This window comes from Hemicordylus capensis, chromosome 2 (genome assembly GCF_027244095.1).
Source record: "Hemicordylus capensis ecotype Gifberg chromosome 2, rHemCap1.1.pri, whole genome shotgun sequence".
NCBI classification, from domain to species: domain Eukaryota; kingdom Metazoa; phylum Chordata; class Lepidosauria; order Squamata; family Cordylidae; genus Hemicordylus; species Hemicordylus capensis.
In genome coordinates this window covers 185,192,441-185,209,744 of record NC_069658.1, presented here as the reverse complement: position 1 = coordinate 185,209,744, position 17,304 = coordinate 185,192,441, and the positions used below count along the sequence as shown (strand labels likewise).

Here is a 17,304-nt window from a genome sequence, read left to right as displayed (position 1 = left end):
AGGTTTAATGTAGGATTTAGCTAGAAGTGGGGCTGCATAACTGATGGCCTATCAAGCTGAATGCAGCCCCATCAGCCATTTATTTGTGGCCTGGCGAGTGCTTGACAATCCCCATTTTTGCAGTTCATAGCAGGCAGTCAAAGCGGGAGGTTTGTCTATCTCTTCGCGGGCCACAATATGCAGCTGATCGGCAGAGTGCAGCCTGGTGGAGCGACTCTGAGCTGGAGCATCCCTCCCCCACCACCTTGCTTCAATCAGGACATGGCAGAGGAGAGGGGAAGAGGAGGGCTCCCCACTGCAGGAGGCAGGAGAGGTTCGAGAAAGGGGGGAAAACTCACTTTCTCCAGAGAAGACGTTCTGGCTTGTGCCTTGGGAGATGTCATTGTGAAGGCGGGGGATGAGACCAACCGTGGCTCCATCTGGAACCTGGCAGTGGGGCGGGGGGGAGAAGGAAAGCAAAACAACAGTGAAAACACATCCAAGCAATTGTTTCTGTGAGGAACCAGAGAATCCTCTCCCTGTGCCATGCCAAGGGGAAAAGATCCAACTCTCCTTGCTATAACCAAGTGGGCTTCTTGTCAATGTCAAACATGGAGCCCCAGAATCATAGCCATGATCTTTATCAGCCAGCCACCAGGTAGAAAACCTGAATGCTTTTCTGTCCTCTTCAGCTCCGAGTTAGAAGTCTAGGTCACTTGACTCCACATTTCTCCTATAGCCTCTAAGTTGCAATCAAAAGCTAGAAGTCTAGGTTCAAGCTTCCCCCCCCAGGGCTCAAGCATTTCTTTGGAACCCCTAGTAAAAACTTACTGTATTGACCTGAATCCAAGACTAGGTCTCCCTTCTCAAGTTTTTTGATATTCGAAATCAGGAGATCATTTTAAAATCAGAGTCCGATTCCTTTTAAGTAAATGCGGGTATAACTGTATTTAACCTCTACTTTTGAAGGGGGTTGTCTTAAATTCGGTGCAAAATTCATGCAAAAGGCCTCCGGAACGGTCCGGAATTCGGCTGGTCTGGGACTGGGGGGAGTGTCGCTTTAAGAGCGGGGGGTAGTACGCCCCCCCCACTCTTCCTCCTCTGGTGCTGGACTTTGTTAAAACATTTTTGGGGCGGCAGAGTTCCTCCCTGCCGTCCCTGCCTCCGTCGTTGCCTGAAGAGCTTCCCAAAGTTCCAAGGAGTAGAAGCTGGCGGCGGGCACATGCGCCCGGCATGCATGCGCCCATTGCCGCCGCCAGCGTGCGGGCCACATAAGTCATTGTGACGTATGTGGCGCGTGCGATGGGCGTGCGGGTGCCGGGCACATGTGCCCGCCGCCAGCTTCTACTCCTTGGATCTTTGGGAAGCTCTTCAGGCAACGACAGAGGCAGGGACGGCAGGGAGGAACTCTGCCGCCCCAAAAATGTTTTAACAAAGTCCAGCACTGGAGGGGGGAGAGCGGGGGGGGGAGTACTACCTCCCCAGTTTTAAAGCGACACTCCCCCCAGTGCCGGACCACGCCTCCGTGGTTCTGTGCACATCCCTAGTGGCCAGAGTGACTGCTGGGCCTGTCCATTTGGCCCAGCATCTCTTGCTAACTGCAAAGCACGCCTGCGCAAGTTAGCAATACCTGCTGGTTGTTTGGCTTATGGCTGTAAATAAAATAAAACAAAATTATTGAGCCAAACGGACAGACCCAGCGGTTGCTTTGGCCACCACCACTGCTGGGGTTGGGCGGTGAGGACTGTTCGGCTCACCCCCTGGCAGTCACTCCTCGACCGTGCGGTTGCGGAAATTTAAAAACACTGTACTTTGGCACAAGGGGAGGCAGTGGGGCGGGCACAGGCTGGCTGCAAGAGGCCCCCTGGCCATTTGGAGCCCCCCCCGGATCTTGGGGGCCACAGACTGGGGCCCCAAGGTCCAAGGATTAGAGCGCCTCTGGCCACTAGTGATATTATCTACCTTTTGAAAGTGGGTTGCATAATGCATCTGGCACCTTCCACCACCCCCGCCAATCACCAATTGCTGCAGACATAGTTTTTCCTATTTAAATTATGTTCATCTACTTCCCTAGTTAGTGTATCTCCTGAGCCACACTGCAGAAAGGTCTTGTCTGTTTTGAAAAACTGGAGGATCAATTGATGCCCTATAGCTTTATTTAGTTCCTTTTGTTTTACCTCCTCATGTTTCTGGCTGCCTGCTTTATTTTTATAGCCAAACACTGGGTGTAAAAATGTCTTTTCATTCCGGGCACTATTTCCTACCCATACGTCAATTCTTCTCTGTGCAATCTGTAGACCAGGTTTAACTAATTTACTCTTTCAGGCCTATAAATCCCATCAGTGCACTGGTAGCTCCCATTGTCCTTGGGGTCAATGTCTCTGATTGTATTGTACTTTGTCACTCCCACTACCAGTCCCTCTCCATCTAAATGCACAAAGGACTCTGGGACTTGTAGTTCCTGAGAGCACACCACACAGGGAAGCACAAATTGCTGTCTTTCAAACTAGAAGTCCTACAACTCGCTATGCAAGCACATTCTGTTCTACAGGAGGACCTGGTTGGCCAGAAGGCTGGCCAGCAACTCACTATTCAGAAGGTTGCTTGTTCTGCTCTAACACTGCTTCAAAGTGGCTCCAGAACATTTCACAACTTGGACACCCCATACAAGTAAGGTAAAAGGTAAAGTGTGCTGTTGATTGAGTTGGTGTCGACTCCTGGCGACCACAGAGCCATGTGGGTTTCTTTGGTAGAATACAGGAGGGGTTTACCATTGCCATCTCCCGTGCAATATGAGATGATGCCTTCCAGTATCTTCCTATATCGCTGCTGCCCAATATAGGTCTTTCCCATAGTTGGGAAACATACCAGTGGGGATTCAAACTGGCAACCTCTGGTTTGCTAATCAAGTCATTTCCCTGCTATGTCATAAGGTGGCTCCAATACAAGTAACTTCCCACAAATAAATAACTTTCCAAAAAAATCCTCAACATGATCTACAACTTAGCCTCAATGTTCCCCCACATCATGGAATTGATAATGGGGTTGCAGCAACCAGGGTTAGACCCCACCTTGGATCTCCAGGCCCCAGTGAAGCATACCCTTTTCACCTCCTGCTTGGGCCCTGCTTTCCCTTCACAACTCACACCTTATAATGCTGTAGAGTGTTCAGCCTCTTCCATTGGTTCTGCGTGACGGACGTCAGATCTTCATCAGAAAGAGTCAGGTGGCCAGCAACACCTGAGCGCCACTCTGAGGGTCACAAAAATAGTGGCACATGAGGGCCTCTTATTTTACCAATGAAGATCCATAAATGGGAGAGAATGGCGAAGGCTTTGTTACCTAAGTCAAGAGAGTGCACGGAGGGACGCTGAGAGAAAGGCACCCCCCTGTAGACTTGGTCCAGGATCTTCTCCTTCACCTGGGTGATGGTGTCTGTGTCAAGGACACGGGCCGGGATGCGCTGGGTCTCGCCCCCACCTCCGGGGCCACTCCCACGCACCAGGACAGTCAGGGTGAGCGGCCGATACTCCACATCTTCTCGCAGAAGCCGCCCGTCGTTCAGTGTCCGTTTGGCCTTGCCTGTCACAGCATCGACTGGGCCCTTATCCACTTGGTACTTGATAGCGCGGAAAAGCATGTACAGGGGCTCACCAGCCACCTCCTTCGCCAGGAAACAGAGGGAGAAGAAAACCAACGGCTCTCTGAGTTACAACTTTTTCTTCTCTGAGGGAGAAGAAAGCGACTGGCTCTCTGAGTTACAACGGTCTGCTCCCTGCCTCACACCTGCACCCACATCAAAAGCTAGACTAGAAGCCTCAGTCTCAAAGCCTGACCTTCCAAAGTCCTCGTCTTTTCCAGGGTTGTTTGTGATTTCAGCAGCCCCAGCAACTACAGATAAAACTCAGCTGGAGATAGGAGCTGGTAATTCACCTTCCACAGATGCCCCATTCAGACATTATGCCATGTGTGCATACAGGTGTTGGATGCAAGTCAGTGGCCAAGTCCAGCAGCTGTGGCAGCGATCAACATGCAATCCCAACAGGCTAGCAGGCATCAGGGTGGTCCTACCAGGAAGTAAGAGGATGCAGCTACTCAGGCAATGGAATCTGGGCACCGCAGACAGAAGCAGAATGGAAGGCAGACAAGGAACAGTCTACTGGGAAGTTCTCCTGCAGAAGCAGTGTGCTCATTTCCGTGATGTGTGTCTGGGTGCATTTTCATTCTCCAGGAAGGAAGACGAGTAAACATGCATGGTGCCATGTTGCTAAAGGTATCAATGTGGCGCAAGGCTAGGCCTCTGCCCTATCCTTGCCCAGTTCCCATCAGTCAGATTCCCACCCCCCTCAATTCTCAACTGTAGATCTGAAATGCACAATCTCATAGCTTACCCTGAGATAAGAGTACAGGCAGATTGACATCCAGTTGGTCAACAGTTTCTCCACCATGGTCTCTGTCCTGCAGAATTGACATGGGGTCTAAATAAAGTGGTTTCAGCAACAGCCCACCCTTTCTCATGTCAGCGCATCCTACCAGATCCTGCTCCCTCTCCCCTATTCCAGCATAAATTAGGGCCAGCTGCCCTGTACTACCATGGTATTTCAGACTATGAACTGTGCCCAGAGGACCAGACATTTTGAATTCAGAACTCTGCCCTGCAGAATGGTTCTACAGTCAAAACTCTTAGTACCCTGTTCAAAAAAGGGCAATACCTCTGGGCACGTACAGAGTGTTTAACCTTTGTTAAATGAACCAGCCTCTTTTTAAAGGCAACAGATATCAGTAAGATTCCAAAAGGCATTCTAGTATAAAGCAGTGTGAAGAGGGGCGGAGGCCAGGAGCACCTTGGAAATGGATGTATTGCAGCATGAGCTTTTGTGCCTCATGACATACCAACTTAAGCTTGCATTACTTCATGGGTATATGCAGGCAAAACACACACACATACACAACCCCGACTGTTATTCGGCACTGCATCCTCCTATGTGGCAACCAGCCAGGGGAATCAATTCTGGCCAGGCAAATAAAACTCTCGCTAGGCGGCAACCCTTACACAGATGCTTCCACCGTGTGTGCAGGCATCTGTACTCCAAAGCGGGGTATAAGTAGCTACCGGAAACCTTTTGGCACAAGGACATATTCCCCCAGCCTTCTATGGAGCTCCCCGACACTGCCGGAATGCTCCCTTTCCAGACGTCAGGGCTCCCTGCAGCCCCAGGACCTACCTGCGAAGCATGAGCTTGGGGTTGCGGGCAACGCAGTGGGCAGCAAGGTCACTCAAGAGAGTCTGCATGATGTCTGTCAAATACTCTAGGCGCCCGTGGAGGGCCAGTGAGAGTAGTGATGCCGCATGACACCGATCCCGCTGCGAGAAGGTAGGCTGGGCCTCCAGCGTCCGGATTAACTGAGAAGGGCAAGGAAAGAATGTCATCCCCCCGCAGCCAGAAGCCCTGCCTTTCACCACAGCCCGTTTGATGTCACCCCCAGAATTGGAAATCGAGCTCAGGGCAGAAATCCATGTCCTCAGCCATTCATATTACAAAAACCATACATTTTGGGATGCCAGACTGCAACCCAGGGGGTCAGCATTGCACCTTAAGATTGCCCTAATTTTGCACCTTAAGATTGCCCTAATTTTACTGAATCACATAGGGACATAGGAAACTGCCATATACTGAGTCAGATCATTGGTCCATCTAGCTCAGTATTGTCTTCACAGACTGGCAGCAGCTTCTCCAAGGTTGCAGGCAGGAATCTCTCTCAGCCCTATCTTGGAGAAGCCAGGGAGGGAACTTGAAACCTTCTGCATATTTATACCACCTAATATATGCACGTCAGGGCAGTTTACATTGCTTTTTGTAACAAAAAAAGAGGTCCAAGTCACGCAGCAGGAGATATTCCGCCATAGCTTCTCCAGCCCATTCCCTCCTTGGCATCCCCTGGTTCTCTCATCCTCCTCCCCTCTCCCACCAGTTGTCTAGTACAGGAAGTTGTGCTTGTTCCAGCAGACTAATGGGCAACAGGACTGGAGAAGGAACCAGAGAGAGAAGCCATAGGTGCCTTATTTCCTTCCGCACCTGGAAATCTAAAGCTACAGTGCTGATCTCTGGGTTGTAATCTGGCAACCCTACACGGATATCCTCCCGTTCCTGTATACCCTGCTCCCCCCCCCCCACAATGCACACAGAGCGGCCCAGGATTGACCCTCTAGCCCAACCCCTTCCACTGCTCCTCTTCCCCAGAGTGCCCACCGTCAGCAGGAAGACTTTGCTGTTCAGCAGGTTGGAGAGTTGCCCCAGCCCCTGCTCCACTGTGGCCCGGCGCCCCTCAGGCAGGTCCAGCCCACATCGCAACGGTGCTCCCCCCTGACCAGGGAAGAAGACACGCTGGGCGTAGGTGTTGTAGTCCAGGAATGGGATCCCTGAGCCCTCCAGCTCGCCACTCAGGTCAGTCATTTCTGTCATTAGGTCTGAAGCAAGCAGGGGGTTGAATTGGGGAGGGAGAAAAGAAGGCGAGAGAGGAAAGAGTGAGCATAACCCAGCCATGTGCACGAAGCCTCCATTTGGACAGGAAGTGGCTACGTGAAAGGATTCTATACCAACCCATATCCTTCTGTAATTTACATTTTTTAAAATGTGTTTTCCAATTTTCTGGAAGTTTCCCCTTCCATCAAGTACTGCTCTGATGCCCCCCTCACTTGGCTGCTGCCAGTTTTACTGGCTCTGCTCTTGTGTGGCTAAACAGCAGCCTGACAGAGAGGAATTAAACAGGTAATGCTTTTCCCTTTATAGCTTGCCAGGAAAAGGTGCGTGTCTGTTTAAAAGGTATGAAGCAACCAAGCCAATAAGAAAGGCTACAATCCTATTCTCACCCCTACCAAGTGTAGTTTCACTTCCCCCTCCAGAGGTTCAGTTCTTCAGCTACAGCCCTCCACACTCTTAACTCCCAGCGTACAGAAGGCACATAGCACGCTTTTCTAGTCCACTTCAACCTCGGACTGGCATTCCCTTATCGTCTAGAGGAGGCGTTGCCTTTGGTCCCCAGAAGCTGCTTGATCACAACTCCCATCATCCTCACTCACAATGGCCTTTGGCTGGGGTTGATGGGGGCTGTAGTCCAACATCATCTGGGGACCCAAGTATGGGAACCTCTGATTGAGACTATAAAATCTGCAGAGGATTACTCAGTCAGCGCGTTCAAACATGTTTATCATTTGCGATCAGACCACGGCCTTTCTGCATTCAGCAAAGCCAAATCCCAGCTATCTATCCACTAGCCCAACATGATCTCTTTCCTCCCTTCTATGTGGCCCCATTCAGGCATTCACTTACCAGGGACGCTGCAACCAGGTAGAGCGGCAAGCAAGTGTGCCTACAAGCACCACCCCTGCACTGGTGCACTCCAAAACCCTGCTGCCCACTCACCACACCCTTGGTTTGGAGAGACACACACTCTGCTTGGAGAGAGATCCTCTTGGTCATGTGGAGCGCTGGCCAGTGCCGCTTATCACAGGGAGCATCTGTACTCAAGCACGGTGTTGGTTTCCTCAGGCACGTGTCGTGGTGCGTGGGCAGCAGGCTTGCGGAGTGCATGCGTGTGGAGGCAGGGCTTGCTGGCTCTCAAGGAGAGTGTTCCGGGGCCCAGCCTCCACACTTTGGTCAAGAATGAATAGGGCCCACCCCGATCCATACCCGTGAATTCCTTGCGGCACTGGTCTCCAACACTGATCTCCAGGGCCTTGAGCTGCACCAGCACTTTCTTGTAGTCCCTCAGGGCTTGCTTGCTCTTCCGCCTGCCCAAATAGGAGAGAAACAAGCCATTTTTACAGCGGCAAAGAAGGGGCAGAGGAAATATGGCCGTTTCCCTCCCCATACAGCCTTCCTCCGCCTTGAAAAAGCCTCAGATTTACCTGTACATTAGGATGAGGAGCAGCACTACAAAAGCCAGCACGGCTGCCCCCACTCCCAGCCCAATCTGGGCTTCAGGGGGGAAACGGGATGGAGGCTCTGTGTCGTAGCGAACTCGGCCAAGATCCAGACGCAAGTTTCCCATTTGGACCTGCAACGTGAGAAAGACATCACAAGAGGCTGATTTCAGAGGATTCTATGAAGGAAGCCATGACAGTTAACCTAACATTACTGTGCAGATCAGCAATTATGTGCATGCATTGCAAATGGAGCGGGGTGGGGGTGGGGAGAATCTAATCTGTAGTCGTGAATGCACCATCACGTGCCCGAAGTGAAAATGTGCCTAAACAATTTAGCTAACTAGAAAGAAAGTTTTGATCTGAACAAGTTGGGGGTGCACAGGAGAGCCTTAAAAAGCATTTCCGAGAAGGGAGACTGGTCCCCATTGTGCAGAAACTGGCAAGCGGGGAAGGGAACAGCTCCTGTATGCAGCATGCATTTTTCTTCCCACCAACCCAATTCATGAACTCACAATGAACTCCGGCAGCACAGAGGAAGCATTAAGCGGCTGTGGGGGTTGCGGAGGGGGCTCGCAGTACAAATGCGTATTCGTCAGGGTCTTGACGGTGCAGACGTTGTTGCCAATGATGACCCTCACTTCGCTTTTGCTGATGCCCAGGTTCAAGCCTTCCCCCTACAGGAGTACAGGAAGAGAAATGGAGTCAGAGGTGACATCACCTGGATGTGTACACAAGCTGGGGGCAGCGCTATGGGGTAACACAGCCCTATATTCCTTTATGTCCCAGTTAGATGCTAAGCTGTCAAGAAACCCAAGGCTCTTGGTACTTTATAGCCAAGGCCAAATTACCTAAAAAAAAAGCAGGACCCAGTCAACTACTGTATACCTTCTCACCCTCAACATCCACACACAATTGTTATCCACCAGAGTTGCCATCTGCTGACAGCTTTTTAAAAATAAAATAATAATAATAAAAAAGACCCCTTTCCCCTACATTTTATATCTGGGGCACAGGTTTTTCCTGGATGAGAATTAGAGGCAGATTTCAGTCTCACACACACATTTTCTCAATCAGCTCAGAGAACAGCAAGGAAGCCTCCGTAGTATTGCCTCCTGGTGTCCCAGCCTCTCTTTTGCCCAGTCACCCAGGGCTCAGGGACACCATGTTGCTAATACTCCTGCCAACTTGAAGCAAAGACTGTGTCAGGGAATTCTGGAGCATCCTTCTTTCCTTCCCTTGTAATGATGTCACTGCCCATGTAGGAGCAGTGGGAGGGGACAGTAATGGGTGCATCCAAAGACTAGGTTTTTGCCAGGTATTCTTCAGTCCCCTCTCATGGCGCCATGCTAAGTGTGACTTAGTACACAAAAAGGGAATCAGTTGAATTCATTGCTAATGTCAATTCTGATGTACTCCGAATGAATCCAAAAGGGAGAGCATTGTAGAGATTGTATTGGCTTAGGCAGGAGTACTGTAGTGTAGGTTCCACTAAGCACAAAGGCACCTTCACGCATCATGCCAAACTTCAAATTCAGTGGAGTCACCAGTCTTGGGAATATGTGTGCACCTGACTTCTGGAGTCGGGAAGGCTATGCCAACATTGGCATGTGTCCAATGGCGGATCAAGGCATAGGAGGCATCTGCCTACGGCTGCAAAATCTGAGAAGCAGCAACTTTTGCCGCTCCTCAAATTTTGCCGTGCCTCTCTGGGGGCTACGGTAGCTGTGGGGAGGGCAAATCCACCCCCTTGTCTATAAAAATCACCGCTTCTGTGGCAGGATGGGGCGCGGTGTGGTGGCTGGTTGCAGGGAGGGTGGAGGGGGGCGGGGGAAGAGTACCCCTCCTTTTAAACCTTTTAAAGTGCCATCATCCATGATTTCTCCATGGCCTGTCTCTGGCCCCGGCAGCGGCCCCTCCCCTCCAGGAACATCCCTTGCAAAGGGAGCGTCACCTGGCTCGCTCACTGCTCGGCTCCAAAGCGGAGGGAGAGAAAGCAAAATAAACGGTGTTCAGGCAGCAAACGGCTGCCTGAAATGAGGGGGAGAGCTCCCTTGGGCTCTGGGGGGGGGTCATGCCCCCTTTATGTGTGACATCGCATGCAAAGGGGGTGTGGCCCCGACTCCAGAGAGCCCGAGTGAGCTCTCCCCCTCATTTCAGGCAGCCGTTTGCTGCCTGAACACCGTTTATTTTGCTTTCTCTCCCTCCGCTTTGGAGCCGAGCAGTGAGCGAGCCAGGTGACGCTCCCTTTGCAAGGGATGTTCCTGGAGGGGCGGGGCCGCTGCTGGCGCCAGAGACAGGCCACCGCCGTGGAGAAATCATGGATGTTGGCACTTTAAAAAGGTTTTTAAAGGGGGGGGTACTCTTCCCTCCTCACCCCCCTCCACACTCCCTGCAACCAGCCACCACACAGTGCCCCATCCCACCACAGCAGCAGCAATTTTTATAGACGGGGGGGGGGGGTTCCCCTTGCACCTCCCCTCGGCAGCAAAAATCCTATTTGCCTATGGGCGGCAAAGAGGTTAATCTGCCCCGTGTGTGTGTGTCCTGCCAATGCCAGCATATCCTACCCTATTTATGATCTGAAAGCCAACATCTGTAACCGAGATTTGAAGTGTAGTTGTGTTCCGGACCGTAAGTAGGGTAGAATATGCTGGCATTGGCGGGACACACCTAATGTTGGCATAGCTTTCCTGACACTAGAAGTTGGTCACATGCGTATTCCCAGGACTCCAGCAGCTGAAGCCACGGGATTGTTGGATCCTAGGCAGTCCTCTCCCAGGCCCTTCGCCAACTATAATACAGTCCTGCTGTTTCATATGCACGCCTCACCTCTATATCCAAGACGTTGCCAGGTTTAAGGCTGAAAGGACGCCCCGTGGAATCCCGTCCTGGCCAGCGCAGCTGGGGATTGGGCTTGTAGGAGAAATTTTGGCCCCCGCTGGCATTGCTAAAGGGGATACGGAGCCCATCCAGCTCAAAAAGAAGGTGGTGGAAGCGGGCACTGGGTGGCACGGCAGGTGACGGGCAGAGGAGAAGAGTGGATGAATTGGCACAGCAAGGCTCCCAGCACTGTGAAGATACAAGACGTGGGTCAGAGATTTGGCAGGAGGAGGGTGAGGAAGGGCTCCTCCATTACAGCCCAAGCGTTCCCTCCTCCCCGCACTCACCTCCAACATGTGTCCCACCTCAACACAAGGGCGTGGGGGATCAGGCATCAGAGGGGAAGGGGCTCCCTGCAAGGAGTCACAGGCTCTTTTCTTCCGGCCAGCCCCACTTGCTTCTGCCACCTCCTCTGGCTCTAGGATAGCTTTGATGAGAGGCTGCTGCACCACATCCAAATCAGTCCCCTCCACACGGATGATCCGTCCACCCCTGAGGAAGCCAGCAACCAGGGAGGTAAAAACACGGCAACGGCAATTTGAGGAGAGGGGTAATGCCCACGTCCCCATCTTGAACAATAATCCATCAGCCTAACTCCGAAGCTTATAACCGACAGCTCCCACAGGAGTCTGAATCCCTTGTCTTCGCCCTTGCATCCCTCCATTGCCTTGCTCCTCCTGTTGCCTCTATCCCTGCATCTCTCAGCTACAGTCACCCCAAGACCTCATTTCCACTCAAACAAGGCAGCCCTTTCTCTCTTGGGACCTCTTCTGCATGGGAACACCCTCCGAGAGCACCCACATGGTACCCCTTATTTCTCTCCTGTCCAATCTCAGCCCAAAGCCTAGTGTGAAACCTTTGGCTTAATCCGTTAGTGCTTATCCCCAAGTGAAATTAAGCCAAGGAACCTGTAATTGCTTTTTCTGTACACTAATCCCATTAATCTTACTTCTCCCACTCTTTCTCTCCTTCAATCTAAATTTAGACTTTAAGGGCAGGAGACAACAGATTGGGACAGGATGCATTGCGTCTACTCAGTTACAGCAATATAAAGGCAGTTCCAAGCTCCCATAAAAATTGTGGGTGTCAGGCACCATCTTACTACTACTACTACGAATATTTATATACTGCTCTTCAACTAAATTCTCGAAGCGGTTTACATAGAAAAAATAAATAATACATAAATAAGGTGGTCCCCTGTCACCAAAGGGCTCACAATCTAAAAAGAAACAGAAGTTAGACACCAGCAACAGCCACTGGAGGGACGCTGCGCTGGGGCTGAGGAGCCCAGCAACTTAAGAGGTGGCATTCTCAGCATGCCTGCTGCGAAACACACATGCATCTCCTAAACAGAATCAAGTGCACCCCACCCCTATTGCTTTTCTCATACGCCAATTCATGTAAATTTAACCCATCTGCAACCGATCGGTCTATTTTTTGGTTGGAAGAAGAACAGAAAATCTTCTCAGTGGACAACCTCCAGACTAGTTCATCATGATTACACACCACTGAAATCCATGAGACAAGTTAGTCATGACGAGAACTTAAATCCCATTCATTTGATTTATTTAAGGCTTGAACGAGTCTTCCCTCCCCTGTAGCCTTTTACCCATGGAAGCTGGTGGCTGGGGAAGCCCCTGTGAGCCGGGGATTTGGTGTGTAACGGAAGGTCTTCTCCGGCAGCCTGCGCTGTGCCTCACCGTACTGGACCCAGATATGCGCCTCCTGCGGTTTAGGGCTCGCACTGGTGCGGCAAACAAGAGCCTCCGATTCCACAGGATCCTCACTGTGGGGTGCGAGAGGAAAGAGGTTAAATGAGGACATGAGGCAGGCAGGACTATAATTTAAACAAATCAAGAGGTTTCAGAGCTAGGGCCATTTTAAAAGGGGCCACACCACTCACAGGGTGCAGGGCTGGTCCCCCACATAGGCAGCAATCTCAGCGCCTGTCAGAAGTTCTTTCCCAGTGATGGTGATTTGGGTGCCTCCCGCGATAGGGCCAAGGCGGGGGTGCAGATCAAGAAGGGTGGGATCCTGAGGAGAGAAGCACCGATTAAGCTGCAGACAGTACTTGCAGGTGCCCAGAGAACTCAGCTGGTCCCTATTTCATCTCCACCTTCTTTCCAGGTAGGAACAGTGACTTGGGGAAAGTTTTGCCATGTCAGAGGCACTGGGAGCAAACATGACCCACCTCTCTTCCCCATTTCCAAAGCTGAGTTTGGTCTTGCAAACAGGATGGTTTTACACATTCACCCACACCCCTCATTCCATTAGAGACTGACCTGATAGGTGAAGTAGCTTGCAGAAACACCTGGAGGACGGTCCCCTACAGTGACCTGAATGGGGCCAGACAGTCCTCGCCTTCCTGGGGATACAGCACAGACGATCCTGCAGGGAATAGTAGAGAAGCCTGTAGGGAAGCCTGCAGAAGTTCATAAGAGGGAAGTTTCTGAAGCATTAAGGCAGAGATGGGTAATATTAGAGCTCCTTGCAGTTCCAAGCATGTCTGTTTTTGAATACGGTTTCCAGTCCTTATGAGGGCCAAGATAAAAAAAAAATTGAGGCAGGACGGGGCAGCTCAGTATGAAAGACATACTAAAAAAAATATCAGAAACAAGAGCAAAATGCATCCACTATCGTTTTCAGCTCTTATGTATACTATGTTGGATATTGACCCGAGAGACCTCAGTTTAAATTCTGCTCAGCCAGAGATTCAATGGTTGGTCTTAGGTCAGATGCTTATCTTGTCTTCAGCTCTCTGTCTGGAAAGCATTAAGTTTCATGGCCTACCTCACAGGGCTGGAGTCTATAAGAATGCAGGCTATAAGAATGGGCGTTAGTTAGAAATGGTTAAGAGATTTAAAAAAAATGTCTCCCAGGGAGTGGTTCAGACTTTGCATATTTAATGAAATCAAAATGCTGCGCACCAAGAATCCAGTAGTGTGCTCTATATCTTGGCATCCGCCCTGTCAATAAAGTGAACAGGCAAATCATCAGAACCAGCCTATGCAAGTTAGCTGCAGGCACAACCCTCTCATTTTCCACCAAGCTTTGGACCAAGTTGGCCATTTCATTTTCAGAAGAGTTTACGGAGTGGGGGGCGGGGGGCAGGAGGAGAGAGCGAGCAAGCGCCATGCTCACCCACCAGGCTGCTTACCGAGTAGAGACGAGATAGAAGGCTGGCTTGGGGATGCATGGCAGCCCAGCCACTGTGACAGTCTCAGCCACATCCTCAAAGCGATGACCCAGGTTAGACCCAATCACTGTGAGAGACACCCCCCCTTCCAAGGGTCCAGTGAGGGGATGGAACTGGAAAACAGAAATGTGGCATTATGGCTCCAGACTGGCACTTCCCTCCCGATTTTACTGAACGAAACAAAGTGCTAATGACACATTAGAAACTAGCTAGTGTACTGTGAGAGAGCTATCCCAGGTTCCAGCCTATTCCATCACAGAGGGGGAGCAGTGTTCCCTCTTATAGGAATCGCTGTTGACTCCAACTCCCATAATCCCCAACCAAAGGTCACTGCAGCTGGGGATGCTGGGAGTTGTAGTCAATAACATCTGGGAATCCCTGTTAGAGGGAACACTGCAGGGGAGTCTGGTGAGATAACAGGTCTTCACACACACTCTCCCTCCCTCTCACTGATTTCTGCCTTGGCGGAGGCCCTGGCTTGGCCTGGAACAGAACGTAGGCCCAACAATGCAGGTTCTCACCGAATGGATGACTGGCGACGGGCAAGCAAAGACACCAGATTTGGAGGGACACAGCTCCTCATAGACACAGCCAGGCACCTCTCCCACCTGGCACCAAACACAGCGGAAGTGAGGAGGGGCAGCTTTGCAGCGGCTGCAGTCAGAACGGCCAGTGGAACAATTGTACAGAGTTGCTAAAGGGGAGGCAAGAAGATAAGAGGCAAATGCTGGGATTCAGATTACACTATTAATACTGCTCACTCTTCTCCCCGGAAGGCAGCAAGGTGCTAGAGAGCAGTGCCTCCAGTTCTGAAGGTTGGGTGCGGAGACATTTGCAATAATGCCTGATAGGAAATGCGGGCAGGGTGTGTGTGCAAAGGTGTGATGGGGCATATCCTGGGATCTATGGATCCTTTCTGTCTGCACACAGAAACGCTGCATCCAAGTTAAGAGGCAATAATATACAATTGGTACCTCACAACACCTTTTGTTATTCAACGCTGTTTTGCATTCTTTCTTCTTCCTGGTTATGACAACGGAATGGAAGGGCAAGGAACTATATACAACCCTGAAGCTCCACCCCCAAGCACAGGAAATTTTATTTAGCCTTCCCGGCCCAGTCCCACCTTTCCATGCTTACAAGGATTTCATCAGGCATTGTCCACAGACTTTGAAGCACACCTGTGTAGCCATAATGGCCAAGAACTGGTTTTTAATTAAAGGAGAGAGATTCTCAGGAAGCTGAATGCTGCACCAGATACTACATTCTGCACACCTACGGATCAAGGCGCACACAGCCTTGAACACATTGCCACATCCAGATCCATTCTCTGCCTGCCATGCCTTACCATGCAGGTCTCCACGACTGTCAAGGCGCTGGTCACCCCCCACCATGACGTAGAGAGGGATGTGTAGCTCTGAGGCAGACTGTGTGTAGCTATAAGCCCGGGGCAGGCACTGCACACGGTGGGAAGTCCCCCTGTCCCTTTCTTCCAGGGATGCGGGCACCACAACCTGGGTCTCCTCCACCTCCAGGACACAGGAGAGGGTCACGGGGCCCTGGGGAGGAGAACAGGGTCAGAAAGGGTCACGACAACCTCACCTGCCCCTCCAAGGCCTGCCCGAAAGCCTGCTGACCTTCCCCCACACACTCTGCGCCCCTATCTCAATCAGCCAGCCTCACAAACAAGCAACCCGTTCTTCCCCCGATATTGTGGAGGGGGCAGTGGGAGGCAATGTTCATCCCCAACACCAACCCCAACCCCATTCACCATCTGCAACCTAAAATGCTCTGGCCAGGGCAAGGGGGTAGTGATAATCGAGCAGCTGTGTTCAAAGAACCCGGGATCCCCAGCTCCTGAGGGCCCCTCCAGCTCTAGCCCTCACTATTTTCTTCGTTATCTCCCTCACTCAGAGGGGCCACCGGGGAGAGGGGCGAACACGGGCCCCCGCTCCCCCAGCTACGCCCCTGGGCCAGGGAATGCATTCCTTTTGGGTTCTTTACAGAAGAGTGGCACCTTATTGGAACTTCATAAAACATGAGTAGGAGATACTCCTCCAGGACATGGATGACTTCATGGAGGAGAGGTCTATCAATGGCTACTAGTCGGAGGGCTGTGGGCCACCTCCAGCCTCAAAGGCAGGATGCCTCTGAGTACCAGTTGCAGGGGAGTAATGGCAGGAGGGAGGGCACGCCCTCAACTCCTGTCTGTGGCTTCCAGCAGCATCTGGTGGGCCACTGTGCGAAATAGGATGCTGGACTAGATGGGCCGTGGGCCTGATCCAGCAGGGCTGTTCTTATGTTCTTATGACAAGCACACTATTCCTTCAACTCAGAACACACTTCCAAGACCAGTTTAAGCCACTATGAAAGCTGTTAAACCTTCACAGCTCCCAGATACGAAAAAAGGGTCAGGGGTTATGAGTACCCTTACGAAAACTACAACTCCCAATATTCTTTGGGGAAAGATAGGGCAGTTCAACACCTCTAGGCTGGTAATAAAAGTGAGCCCCCCGGTGTCACAAGTACAGTCAGCCAGGCTCCTCAAGCCCTGCCTTCTCTTACACCCTCCTCCCTCCGAGAACCCTTCGCTTCCTCACCGCCAACAAGTGTAGATTCCAAGCGACCAGGTTCAGTGGCATTTCCACACCAACGGGAATCAAATGGGCCTCTCCAGTGACCCCCACACTGGGGCAGGCAGCTGGACCCTGCAGCTCTTCAGTGGACACCTAAAAGACCAAGAAAGGTTGCATGCCACTGGATAGTTGCCTCTCTTCTTTCCCTGCCTCCCCTGCCTGTTCTGGAAAGTCACGAGAGAGTGCTGCCACTGAGCTGCTCACCTTCTCATTGTAGACAAGCCCCTCTCCATCTGGGCAGGGTCCTTCAGGGACACAGCGGTGACTGGATGGGCACCAATGGCACATCCAGGGACTGCCCACACACGTTCCACACCTATAGGAGAAGGAATTCAGGAAAATGACCTTTAACCAGGGTTGTCTGTATTTAGCAAGTTCAGAGAAGAGGTGGACATGATGTAAGATTCAGCATCCTGAGAATCACAGCTTTTGTTCATCCTTAAGCAGGATTCTAACCCTAAGATAGTAAAACATGGGTGAAATCTCCAAAGCCTGGGGGAGCTCAATAGGATTTTTCAGTGGGTCAGGGGTGCTGCATATTTCTTTGTCCTTCCTCATACTGATCAGAAGTTATGCAAAACAAGCAAATATAAACAAATATGCTTCATTTGCATTATTAATAAAAATTGCAGGATTCAGACTCTTGCTACCGAATTTCAATCCTTTTAGTGGAAAGCAAACAGAGT

General features: G+C 51.2%; 1 protein-coding gene across 6 annotated transcripts in view; it reads right to left on the bottom strand.

Annotated features, from left to right (window-relative positions):
* PLXNB3 (plexin B3) overlaps window positions 1-17,304 on the bottom strand; it is a 65,063-nt gene that overhangs the window by 15,426 nt on the left and 32,333 nt on the right. For all 6 annotated transcript variants that reach the window (XM_053300320.1, XM_053300316.1, XM_053300321.1 and 3 more), the window contains exons 10-28: window positions 16,823-16,934; window positions 16,583-16,711; window positions 15,331-15,541; window positions 14,504-14,676; window positions 13,944-14,095; window positions 13,069-13,174; window positions 12,690-12,820; window positions 12,396-12,572; window positions 11,074-11,278; window positions 10,736-10,975; window positions 8,419-8,580; window positions 7,889-8,037; window positions 7,671-7,771; window positions 6,231-6,448; window positions 5,205-5,383; window positions 4,371-4,437; window positions 3,322-3,643; window positions 3,128-3,231; window positions 339-426 (exon numbers count right to left, since the gene is read on the bottom strand). In XM_053300320.1, coding sequence (XP_053156295.1) covers window positions 339-426; window positions 3,128-3,231; window positions 3,322-3,643; window positions 4,371-4,437; window positions 5,205-5,383; window positions 6,231-6,448; window positions 7,671-7,771; window positions 7,889-8,037; window positions 8,419-8,580; window positions 10,736-10,975; window positions 11,074-11,278; window positions 12,396-12,572; window positions 12,690-12,820; window positions 13,069-13,174; window positions 13,944-14,095; window positions 14,504-14,676; window positions 15,331-15,541; window positions 16,583-16,711; window positions 16,823-16,934 — 3,026 coding nt within the window. The remainder of the gene's footprint in view (window positions 1-338; window positions 427-3,127; window positions 3,232-3,321; window positions 3,644-4,370; window positions 4,438-5,204; window positions 5,384-6,230; window positions 6,449-7,670; window positions 7,772-7,888; window positions 8,038-8,418; window positions 8,581-10,735; window positions 10,976-11,073; window positions 11,279-12,395; window positions 12,573-12,689; window positions 12,821-13,068; window positions 13,175-13,943; window positions 14,096-14,503; window positions 14,677-15,330; window positions 15,542-16,582; window positions 16,712-16,822; window positions 16,935-17,304) is intronic.